The sequence below is a fragment of the Colletotrichum lupini genome, chromosome 5 (assembly GCF_023278565.1).
Source record: "Colletotrichum lupini chromosome 5, complete sequence".
Lineage (NCBI taxonomy): Eukaryota > Fungi > Ascomycota > Sordariomycetes > Glomerellales > Glomerellaceae > Colletotrichum > Colletotrichum lupini.
The window spans coordinates 5,815,897-5,828,713 of NC_064678.1; the positions used below are offsets into that span (position 1 = coordinate 5,815,897).

Here is a 12,817-nt window from a genome sequence, read left to right on the forward strand (position 1 = left end):
TAGTCTCTCGAAGAATGATCAACAACTGACTTGGCGTGCTTCGAACCAAGGCTTGAATCAGTGGAGATAGGATCGACAAGCCAGCCAGCCTGCCGCTTTCATAATAGCTTGCTGACCGCGGGACCACGCGGAAGTATGCAGTGAAATCAGATCTAGAACGAGTCGACAGATGTATCTCTATGACAAAAATATGTACCCCGCTGACGATCATTTGTTCGAGGCCTCTGTCCAGCCAAGCCCATCGCTTTGTCTACCTGGCCACGGGATGCTGGGCTAAATCCATTGAATCACTGGCTTGATGACCTTTTTAAATTTGGTTAGCTTTCGAAGAAGACGAAGAAACTGGACGGAAGCTATGACAACTTACTTTTCCGGCAGCCATTTCTTGTATGGCATGGTTCAACTGTGATGCTGGATAAAACCCAGCTAACTTGTCGATGGGGAATCTGCCTTCTTAGTGCATGGAGATCAATTTGGGAATGAACTCTGCAGGAACCGCGTCTCCCTCAATTACGCCAACATATTTCTTGTTCCCAATCAGGAACTCTTGCGGGTCGAGCTTGATTATGGCTCCTGGAGGCGGTACCCCAACTTGGACTGCTGTACCCAGGGGACCGATGCAAGCAATCATGTCTTCAATGACCTTCAAGATTCCAGTGCATTCTACAGCGAACGCTGGACCCCCGTTGCTTATTTTCTTGATCTCCTGGACTACGTTGCTGCATTCCCTCGAGTTGATAGTGTGTGTGGCTCCAAGCTCCTTAGCAAGCACAAGGCGCTCGGGAACTATTAGTATCCTTATTATAGGGTAGTTAGTTCGAACTATAGTTAACGAAGAGATTAATTAAACTATATAAATATTTACATAGTAAGTATAAAAAAGAGGTTCTAACCGTAAGTTAGGCTAGCTATAATAATCGTAAATAGGGCCCCTAATTAGCCCCTATGTAGTTAGTTATATATTATAGTTAAATTAGACTTCTAATTTAATACTAACTTTCTTTTTTTTTTATCGATTTAATTACTATAATTAGAGGTATAATTCGACCTCGGGCCCGTTTACTAAGTCGTCTCTTTTTCCCCCTTTTCTCTACTCTTTTTATATAACCTATCCCTCTATTTATATAATAACTTTTCTACTACTTACGAATTACTCTAATCCCTTATTTAATATTACTTTTCTAAAAGCGTTTACAAAGTTATTTTTATTATTAATCTAATAGATCTCGAATATTTCGCGCCTTTTATATAATTACCTAAGGGCTATAATATCGATTATAAGCCTCTTTTCTTTTATCGTTCCTAATTTAATAAAGTATTCGTATAGTAAGTAAAAATCGGTATTAATAACCGTTAGAATAAGTAAAAGGCTAATTTAATTAGTAATTTTCTTTAGTATTATTAAAATTACGTAAGAGAGGTTAACGCCGTTAACTATACTATATACCTTTAATACTAGTATACTTCTTATTACCCGCTTATTTTTAGTTAATAAGTAATAGATTATATTACTATATATAGTAAATTCGCTCTTACTTATACTCTTATTAACTAAGATAATAATATACCCTAATTACGAAGTAAGGTCGTTATTATTTATAAATAACCTATTAATAAAGACGTAGAGCTTATTAATTATAAGGTTAATTAAGTAATAAACGAGACCTCGATCGAGATTCGTTTATTACTACTTAAGCCGCTTATTAAGTATTTTAACGTCTTATTCGGTTAGATTTATAATTTATACTACCTTAGTATAGTTAAAAATTACTTTAAATTAATAAATATTTATAATATATACCCCTCGCGCAAGCTTAGCTTTATATTACTTCTTAATATTAGTTACGTTCGGATTAATAAGGTTAATTTTCTTACCTTACCCCTTTTACTAAAAAATAATAGTTTCCTTTTTAATTATAAAAATCCCGCTATTAAATACTAAGGGAGTATTTATTATAAAAACCTCTTTTAGCTTCGCTACGAAGCCCGCTTTTTAGAGCTCCTTATCCTCCTTTTTTATAAAGTTAATATTAAATAGGCCTAATATATCGTTAGTTTATATTCTAACGATCCTAAATTAGTTACTTTTATACTCTACGACTAGTAAGTACGGGTCGTACGTAAAAGTAACTATTAATAATTAATTAATATAAAAATCGTAGTAAGTAGCTTATTAATAAGTACCTAATTTTACGAGCCTATATAATAGCTTAAGTACTTTAATAATCGTACTTTCTAAGTACTTACTAGCTATTTCTTTTAGTAAATAGGCTAGGATTTTTTTTATAAGCCCTATAACTAATTAGGTATAGGCCTAGGTAATATTATAGCTCTAAATCTTATATCCCTTTTTCCGTAGTAATACTATTAATACTATTATTAATCGTTAATTATAACGCTATATAATAAGCAATTATATAAATAGCGTCGCTTTTTTAACGTCGCCGTACTCCTAAATTACGTATCTAAACTTTTTATATAACTAAGGTATTCCTTTCCTTTTAATCTTACGAACTATTTATAATTTAAATATATAGAGGTTTATATGTTTTTTTAGGTCGTATAAGATAAATCGATAGACCCCTCGATCGTAAAGAGTATCTACTTTAATAAAATCTAATCCCTTATATAGTTTTTTAGTAGTTATAATTACGCTTTTTTTATATAGTTTAACCACTAGCTCGAAATCGGCTTTCTCTTTTACTATATAAAAAGTATTAATTACCTCGTTATTAATAATAAATTACTACGTTAGGGCTTATTATTATAGTTTTCTACGACGTCTTACCGGTAGTATTAGTACCCTTTTAGTAATTTCCTTTTCCTTATCGTTTATTAATACTACTACGACGATTTCGTTAAGGATAATTTCCTATACCTCTACTACGGGTTATATAGTTTCCCCTAGCTCTTCTTTTTCTTATAAGTTAGAAATCACCTCGTTAGGATCTATATAATACGGTTTAACTATTATAATTAATATTTTAAGTAGCTAGTTACGATCTCTTATGACTATATAAGAGCGCTCGTTAATAAAAATTAACTTATATAGCCTAGCCTATTATTAAGTAATTTCGCGCTATACTTATATATCTAAATTTAGTAATATATTTAAATTATCCCCTATATTAGGCCTATTGCGCGTAGTAATTACTTTATTAACTTATTTTTTTATACTTACTTTGTGCAGTACTTATATTACTTTTTTAACTACTTAGGCTCGTTAGCTTATACTTAGTAATAATAGCGAGGCTAAGGTCGTTTTTAAATATATTTTAAATACTAATAGCGTTAATATAAGTCCGTTAAGCCCTATAGTATCGTTATAGTATTTAAGTACTATTTAGAGGTATTTATTATTAATAAAATCCGGATTTTCCTTTTTAATAATTCTAAACGCCCTTTTTAATTACTAGTGTACTCTCTCTACTTTTCTAATACTATAGTGCGCTTTAATAGGTACAACTTTTAGTTATATACTATAGACCGTTATATTATTTCTAAATTTTACTAACTTAAAGCTAGTATTAGCGTCGGTTCTAATGCTATCTAGCGGTCCTTAATATATATTAATTTAGCTTTTTTATAGGGCTATTTATACTATTTTTACTTATAAATCCCGGAGGAATTGCCTTATTTAGAAGGATATAGCTACGTTAATTATATATAGTACTAGCCGACTATTTAAGTAAAAAATATCGATAACGATTTTTTAATTAAAGTTAAGCTTATTACGTAATTTAAATTTAAATTTACGTAGGCTTTATATATTTATTTAATATTAATAGTATACTTTTGTTAACTACTCTAGTACCCCTATTGTAATATTATTATTACTTAATTACTTTAAGAAGTTATATAGCCTCATAACCGACGAGTACCCGAATCTCTAGTATAGTTTTTTAAGCTTACTTTCCGTTAAGTAATTAATTAACTTCGTATTATTAATAAGCTTTATAAACGTATACCCCTATCGTCGTTTAACTATCTCGAAGTACTTATTACTAGAGATTCTATTCCTCGTATTATCCAATATAATACCTAGTTAATTTATATTTTTTAGATATAGGAGAAATAGGGTATTAATAAGTAAAATATAAAAAGTTATTATTTTAAAGTATGTTTTTATTTTTATTATACTTAGGGTAACGATTTCCTTATTTAGGCTAAAACTAATCTTTATAATACTTATTATTAACGTATTAAATATTACTAGCGCAATCTTTTATAATACTTAGAATTACCCTTTTTTTCTAGTTAATTATTACGATACCTTAATATCTAAGATAATCTTATAGAAATTATCTAAGTTATACCTTTTACTTATATAAAATACTTATACGAGCTTAGTATTTAAGGGATCTAAGTAATATAAAAAGGACCCCTCTAGTTACCCCTAGATTTACTTAGTATTATATTCCTTTTTTTTAAATATTAAGAGAGATAGCGTCTTCTCTTTAATTATTAAGAGAATAGGCTTTGGCCTTATTAAATTCGCCCTTTCAACTACTTCCGTATTCGTTATTTAAAGGACCTTCTTTTACTATTTATAAATAAAAGCCTACTTATTAAGAGCTTTTACTACCCTCTATTCGTTTAGCTTCGTATATCCTCTAAAGGCTAACGGGGTAAAAAAAAAGTAGTTAATATTATTAATTTTATTATAATCTAATTTATTAGTATAGGGGGTAAGATCTTTTTTATTTTCTAAATCTCTTATAGGGGGTATATACTTTAGGCCGCTATTTTAGCTATTATTACTAAGTTCCGTACCCCCAGATCTATTTTTATAAATAACGAGGAATTAGTTAAACCGACGAGGGCTAGTTTTACTATCTATTACCCTCGATTTTTTATACTATTTATATAATTTAATATACTCTTCTTTAGAATAGTTACTTAACTAATATTTATCCTTTTTATAAATATAGTATTACCTCTTTTATTACCCTACCCATAAGTTAAATCTCTACTTATTTAACAAATCTAGGCCTCTTTATTCGCGATTACTATATTTAGCCTCTTTTCTTTTTTTATTATACGTTTAATTAACTTAATATTATTAATAAGGGCCGTCGTATACTAAGAGGTAGGTTTAATATAGTATTCTTATTTTAATATTAAAACTAGATTTTAGCCTCGAGTAAAGCGTCTCGTAATTTTCGGGTACTTAGTATAAGGTAATTTTTATTTCTAATATACGCTAAACTGCGGTATAAAAATATCTAACTTTCTACTTATTTATCCCCTTATTTAGCTAGGTTTTTACTAGCTTATTAACTCGATTAATAAGCTTTTTAAGGATCTTTACTCGTAATTTACTTTTTATTATCCTAGTTATAAATATATAAAAAAATTACTTATAGCTTAGATAGGAGCTCTAGGTTCTTATTATAAGTCTCGAAGCGGCTTTAGATTATATTAATTATATTAAAAAAGTCGTTTTGATTAAGATTACGTACCGCTTCGTAATAATAATTAAAGGCTTTACTTATAAATACGATATTACTTACTAAATAGTACTAGTATTCCCTAATTCTAACTTTTTTATAATAATTATAAAATATTATTAGGGTTTTTTATAAGACCTTATACTTCCCCTTAGAGTATAATTTCTTTTTTAAAAAGACTTTTTTAAAGTTTATAAATTACCTCGTATTTACTATTAGATTTTTAGTATTTATATACGATCCTTATATTACTACGTATTATTCGTAACTTTAGGTTATTTACCTCTTTTCTTATTAGTTAATCGGTACTAAATTTCGCGTTAGTAGCGTTAACGAGTTATAAATCGAAATAAATAGAATTATTAATTATCGTACTTTTAGTACTATATTTTACTTTAGTATATCCTTTTATAATAATAGATTTCTATTAGTAATTATAGGGAGGAAATCTAAGTCGTTTACTCTTTTTTTAAATTCGTTAAAGTAATTATATGCTCTATTAACTTATACTTAGTTCTATAATACGAATTCCTCTTTTATAATTATTATTATTAGTATTTTATATAGCTCTTATGATTATAATTGCGCTAATAATACCCCTTGCCCGTAAAGGAATTTATTAATTATTTTTATAATTCCTAGGCTTATACTTACGAACTATTTGTTTAGTTAGTAACTAAGGTCGTTTACGATTTTATAAAATAGGGGTTACCCCTATAGCCCCTTTTTCTTATAAACCTTAGTTAAATAGATTAATACTACGTTAATTTACTTATTATTAAGCTAATCCGCGATTTTATATATTTACGTCCCCTAATAGTCCGGGTTAATATTTACTTATTTATAAAGGATTAGGATTTTATTTAAGATCGGGTTTTGTCCTTTTTTTTTTTACCCTAACTTACTAAAGGTCGTGCTCTAGCTTATACTTATATTAATAATTATTAACGTATTTAATTTTAATAAAAATATATCTAATCCGCGCGCGGGTTATAATAAATCCGTACTTTTATTACTTAACGAATTTATTAAAGTCTAAGAAATTCTTACTTTTTCTCGCTATCTCGCTACTACTCTTGTTTTTATTATTTTTAGTAATTACTATTACCTTTTTAAATCGCTAGCTATCGTACTTACTAAGATCTTTTTTTTTATTTAATATAAAAAGGTAGGTTTTAATAGTTCCTTTTTATAATAATAGTAATAAACGTTTATATTATTATAAGAAGATATAGTAATTAGTCTTAGGATTTTTATTAATTACTAATTTCTACTATCCCGTATACTTCTAGCTTCTTAAGCTTCGTATTTTTTATAATTTCTAAATAACGTCTTTTTTTAACTTACCTCTTTTAAAATAGTATTTTATAAAAATAGTTAAAAATAAATACCGAGCGGCTCGTAAAAAAGCTATATAAGCTATTAAAAACTATATAAGCTATTAAGTATAGTTAATAAAGTTAAGCCCTCTTTTTTATAAAATCGTATATTTTAAGGACTTATTAAAAATGCTTACTTATTACTTATATATAATAAAGTTAAATACCTTAGAGATCTTATTTTTTATAGCCTTTTAGTACCCTATTTTATATCTTTTAAGTAGTCTTTTTCGTAGCTTAATTATAATTAAATAATTATTACTTATTAGTAATCCTTTTTATTATTTAGTTAATTTCTTAAAATTAATAATCTCGCGCCGGGAGCTAATATAAAAAAAAGCCCTTAAGTATCCTTTTAAAAGATTCTTTTCTTTTCCCCTTAAATCCTCGTCTTTTTAACCTTTTTTTAAGCTAATAATAACTTTAATAAGAAGTCGTAAGACCTTTTTAAAATAGCCGCTTTTTTCTTAAGTTAATCTCCGAAATCTATAATATTTTTAACTTAATATTATTAAGATTTCTAAATCCCCTCCTCTTTTATTAAACCGTCCTTTATATTATATTCTTAAATAATACTTAGGGGGTAGTTAAGGGAGTTATAAAAAGGTCGTTTAAATTATAGGCTTAAAATCGTACTTATAAAATCCTTATAATAATAGACTTTTTTATATACTATAAATTTCTTAGTTTAATAACTCCTATAAGGTTACTTTTATTACTAAGTAAGAATATTTACGTTTAAAAATCCCCTTTTTTAATTGCGCGGTGCTCTTTTATATTATACTTTTACTAATTTAATTAATTAATTTTTAATTACGGGCCGGCTATAGAAAAGTCGTTTAATAAAAAAGCTACTCGGGGTAATAGTAAAAAGCTAGTTATTTAAGTAGTTTTATTAATTAACGTAGTTTAACATAGTAAATATCGACCTCTCGTAAGTAGTAAAAAGCTACGATTATTTAATTCCGTATAGTATTTAAAAATCGCCTCCTTTTTTGTCTATTTTTATAAAGTTAATTAATATAAATCTCCTATCCCGTATAGTATTAAAAAGTCGTCTCTTTTATATAGCGAAATACCTTACTAATCTATAATAGTAGAATTTAATTACTAATTAATATTAGTATCCCTATTATAAAGTAATTAGTTCGAACCGTAGTTAACAAAGAGATTAATTAAACTATATAAATATCTACGTAGTAAGTATAAAAAGGAGGTTCTAACTATAGGTTAGGTTAGTTATAATAATCGTAAATAGGGCCCCTAATTAGCCCCTGCGCAGTCGGTTATATACCGCGGTCGAATTAGACTTCTAATCCGACAGGAACAATATCGACGGCAATGATCTGCCCGGTTTCGAGGTAGTGTGTAGCCATCAACGCCGCAAGACCCACACTTCCGAGTCCGAAAATGATGATGGAGTCTTCTTTGCCCGGCTTGACGACGTTCATGACCGTTCCGGCGCCGGTCTGGAGTCCGCATCCGAGTGGGGCATAGACACCCATGTGCTCTACCGCCGACGGTGGGCACCGGACCACTGATTTCTCGTTGACGACAGACATTTTGCAGAATGAGGACTGCCCAAAGAATTGACTCCGGACAGCACGGCCATCGGAAGCCAGCCGAGCTGGTGTGCTGCGGTCGCTTACCCGTACGGAATTGATGTTGATCATTGACGATTCTGGGCAGAGTGCAGAATGACCGCTCGTACAGGTCTTGCATGATCCACAATGATTGAAGGAGAGGAGAACTGCGTCACCAATGGCCAGGTCCTTGATCTTGACGTCTCTTCCAATGTCGCGGACTACACCAGCTCCTTCGTGACCGAAAATGGCAGGAAACTCAACGAAGGGAAGACCGCCCTGTTGTGTTACTATATCGGTATGGCCTGTGATACTGTCAATGGCTGATGAACGAGATGTTCCCAGGTGATTGGTGAAGTTGACATACACACTCCACTGTACTTCATTTCAACAAGAACCTCATTTGGTCGAATCTCATCAAGAATGATTGGAACCTATCGGATTAGAAGTCTAATTCGACCGCGGCATACAGCCGACTGCGCAGGGGCCAATTAAGGGCCCTATTTACGATTATCGTAGCTAGCCTAACCTACGGTTAGAACCTCCTTTTTATACCTACGTAGATATTTATATAGTTTAATTAATCTCTTCGTTAACTACGGTTCGAACTAACTACCCTGTAATAGGGATACCAATAGAACCAGCTCAAAGTTAGCGTTCAACTTGTCCACCACATATGCTTCTGTCTCAATATTTTTCAACCCTAGCAAACTTGTCTTTTGGATCAAAGAAGCTTTGTCTTCCACGTGCTCGACATGTTCAACATGCTCGGTCGACGACTTTAGACCTTGAGTCATGCTTGGGGTCACCCCCAGCATAGGTCCTTGTTGAATAGTAGCCATCGTCTTTGGTGGTTGAGGACAATAAATTGGTGAGAAACTGAATGGTGTCCTCAATTGTCGAGATATAAGACGGAGTCGGTATTTAAGCACACTCCGAAAAGCGCCTGCGGGAAATCAACGCCCGCAAGTATGAGGATTGACATCTGCCGCATTTCCTACCCTCTCAAAACCTGATGCCGAACACACCTCGGACAGAGTTCAGCTTAGCAGCACCCCGCAGAGTTGACCGGTTGGCCCGCGCAGCCATCTTGGCGGAACGGTTGTTGTAGTCGGGACTTATAGACAGGGCAATCCCCGACCAGGAGTCGCTTATCTTTCCAAATGCCTAGCTCCATGCGGGGTATATTGGGGCTGGAGTTAGTCGTGTGGGGTGTTGAGGAGTAGTGAAGTCAATGGATGTGGTTTCGCTGGCAGGGAAGATGAAACTTTGGAGATCATGGGATGAGACCCCACGCTTTTCTTTGAAGAATGAGTGAGGCAGCGCAAAACCTTTCTAGAACGCGTATGTGTTAGGACGAACAGCAATCCCCTGCGTCTTCCCGTTCGGAAGTTGGGTTCGGGAGTGACATCAAGATTGGGTTTTGGAAACCTGACTCGGTGAGTTTGACATATGCTACCTCGTTACTGCAATGATACTGCAACAAGTTGTCAGAAGTTTTACTTTTGAAGACCAATTTGGTTGCCTAGTGCAAATTTACTTATTTTCTAATCTAGGCAACCGATTTCAATTCTTGATATCTAGCACTAGTAAGCTTTTGAATCTCAATCCAGGAGTGGTGACAGTCGCGTCATAATGGATGAGCACTTCCATCAAAAACGAGAGTCGACTCCCTAATCCCCCGCAGTTTGAATTTGGTAAGCAACAAGTGTTAAAAAGTTTGGCAAGTTTCTGAGAGCCACGTAACTTGAGCATTTCAACTCTTGCCTTATCTACACGTAGGCATCGCTCCAATCTTACTTTGATTGGTACAGAAAGCCGCTCTCAGGAACTTAATTCTCTCACTGACTTCATAAAAACGGCGCACAATGGCCTCAGATACATGTAATTAACACAGAGTGACGATTACTCAAGAGGCTCTGGAGTAAGGTAGATGAATCCCAAGTGCAGAGTCGCGGACTATCGTGAATGACCTGGAAAGACTTGAGTTTTGACGTCTAAAATCACTCGTGGATTTTGTTGCTGAACCTCACAACATCTGTGGTAACGAGCTGATGTCCATTCGACATGGAGGTGTGCTGTGTTGTCGCATACTGCATTGGCAACAAAGACCCGAGTAAGACAACATGCATCTATCGAGCGCTCTTCATGTTGTTGACATTCGCATATTCAATTCGAAAAAGAGAAACCACGGAAAATGAGTTGTATAACCGAGCCGTAAAGGGTTTCGCCGGACAGTGCCGTGGCGGCACACGGAATTCGTTGCCCGGCGTCCTAGCCCCCGCACCTCCCCGCCTTCTTATGATGCAATGTGCTTTGTCGCGGTCTTAGTATGAACGCTATGCGCTGTACAACCTCTATGGTTATTTAAATGAGGGGTTATAATTGTGACATATTGAAAAGGTATTTGTGTCTAGCAAATATCAACAAACCATCTTGATCAACTACACCAAAAATTGTATCAATATCTGGACGTCTGAGGCGAAGAAGCAATCAACATGAGTGACACCAAGACAGGATCGAGACTAGCTGGAAAGGTCGTCATCATCACAGGTAGAACAACCTTCACTTCCAGTCGTATCCTGGGCTTTCTGACATTTTCTAGGCGGAGGGCATGGCTTCGGCGAGGGTATTGCCAACAAATTCGCCCAAGAAGGAGCTAAAGTTCTCATTACCGACATCAATGAGAGCGACGGACAAAGAGTAGCGCAAAGCGCTCCCGATTCGATATCGTTCTTCAAAGCAGACGTCACAAATGCTGAGGACTGGGAGAAGTTGATGGATGCCGCGCAATCGCGCTACGGCCGAATCGACTGTCTTGTGAATAACGCCGGCACGACTTACAGGAACAAGGTCAGAATTTCCGCACATCTATAAACTAAACGGTTATGATTCGTAGGGAATGATACGCTGACTTCCCACTGCCACAGCCTACGGCTGAGGTAACAGAGAGCGAGTTTGACAAGGTCTTCAATGTCAACGTGAAGGGTATCTTCCTCGGCACCGCAGCGTTCATGCCGCGAGTCATCAAGCAAGGGGAAGGAGGCGTGATGCTCAACATCTCCTCGATTGGAGCTCTGCGCCCCCGGCCAGGTCTTGTGTGGTACAATGCCTCCAAGGGAGCCGTCTGCAACGTAAGTAGAGAGTGACTGATATAGATAAACGACACTTGGCTAACCAGATTGCAGGCGACCAAGGGATTGGCGGCCGAGTACGGTGCCCATAAGATTCGCGTGAATTCCATCTGTCCTCTTTTGACTGGAACTGGCCTGTAAGTTGGATTCTTCTGAGCCATCTAGTTGTTGCTCATCCACATGCGTAGATTCGAATCCTTCATTGGTATGAAGGACACACCGGAAAATCGTCAGAAGTTCATTGGAAACGTCCCCTTACAAAGATTGGGTGAGATTGAAGACGTGGTAGACGCCTCTGTATTCTTGGTTTCGGACGAGAGCAAGTTTATCACTGGTGTTAACTTGGAGGTCGATGGTGGCAGAGCTATTTGAATGAACATGAACTTGGACTGTGTTGGCCACAGAGTCTTCCCAAGTGCAGATAGGTGGATTGAAACATTACACCATCCGCGATTAAGAGGTCATTATGAACCTGTCAGCTTTCTTAGCTTTCTTAGCTAACTCAAACAATCTTAATACGGCACAGTACATTTGAGTTGTACGGCAGGGCATAACTCTGAACCTTCTCGGTATATTCTGGAGTCGTTAGATCTGGCTCTTTGTATCTGTTGGTATCCTTATTATAAGGTAGTTAGTTCGAACCGTAGTTAACGAAGAGATTAATTAAACTATATAAATATCTGCGTAGGTGTAAAAAGGAGGTTCTAACCGTAGGTTAGGTTAGCTACGATAATCGTAAATAGGGCCCCTAATTAGCCCCTGCGCAGTCGGCTATATGCCGCGGTCGAATTAGACTTCTAATTTAATATTAACTTTCTCTTTTTTTTATTAATTTAACTATTACAGTTAGAGGTATAATTTAACCTCGGGCCCGTTTACTAAGTCGTTTCCTTTTTCCCCTTTTTTTTACTCTTTTTATATAACTTATCCTTTTATTCGTATAATAACTTTTCTACTATTTACGAATTATTTTAATCCCTTATTTAGTGCTGCTTTTGTAAAAGCGTCTGCGAGGTTATTTTTATTATTAATTTAACAGATCTTAAGTATCTCGCGCCTTTTATACGATTACTTAAGGGTTATAATATTAATTATAAGCCTCTTTTCCTTCGTCATTCCTAATTTAACGAGGTATTCGTATAGTGAGTAGGAATCGGTATAAATAACCGTTAGAATGGGTAGAAAGCTAATTCGATTAGTAATTTTCCTTAGTATTATTAAAATTACGTAAGAGAGGTTAACGCTATTAATTATACCGTATACTTCTAACG

General features: G+C 34.2%; 2 protein-coding genes across 2 annotated transcripts; one reads left to right on the top strand and one right to left on the bottom strand.

Moving 5' to 3' along the window:
* Positions 1 to 8,133: 8,133 nt before the first annotated feature.
* CLUP02_11160 (AreB protein) lies at positions 8,134 to 9,254 on the bottom strand (the record flags this gene model as incomplete). Its single annotated transcript, XM_049290128.1, has 2 exons — positions 8,134 to 8,735; positions 9,026 to 9,254. The coding sequence occupies 2 exons, from the start codon at positions 9,252 to 9,254 to the stop codon at positions 8,134 to 8,136; spliced, it is 831 nt and encodes a 276-aa protein (XP_049147273.1).
* Positions 9,255 to 10,910: 1,656 nt separating this feature from the next.
* Positions 10,911 to 11,918, top strand: CLUP02_11161 (uncharacterized protein; the record flags this gene model as incomplete). Its single annotated transcript, XM_049290129.1, has 5 exons — positions 10,911 to 10,965; positions 11,018 to 11,265; positions 11,343 to 11,546; positions 11,601 to 11,683; positions 11,735 to 11,918. The coding sequence occupies 5 exons, from the start codon at positions 10,911 to 10,913 to the stop codon at positions 11,916 to 11,918; spliced, it is 774 nt and encodes a 257-aa protein (XP_049147274.1).
* Between the last annotated feature and the right edge of the window lie 899 nt (positions 11,919 to 12,817).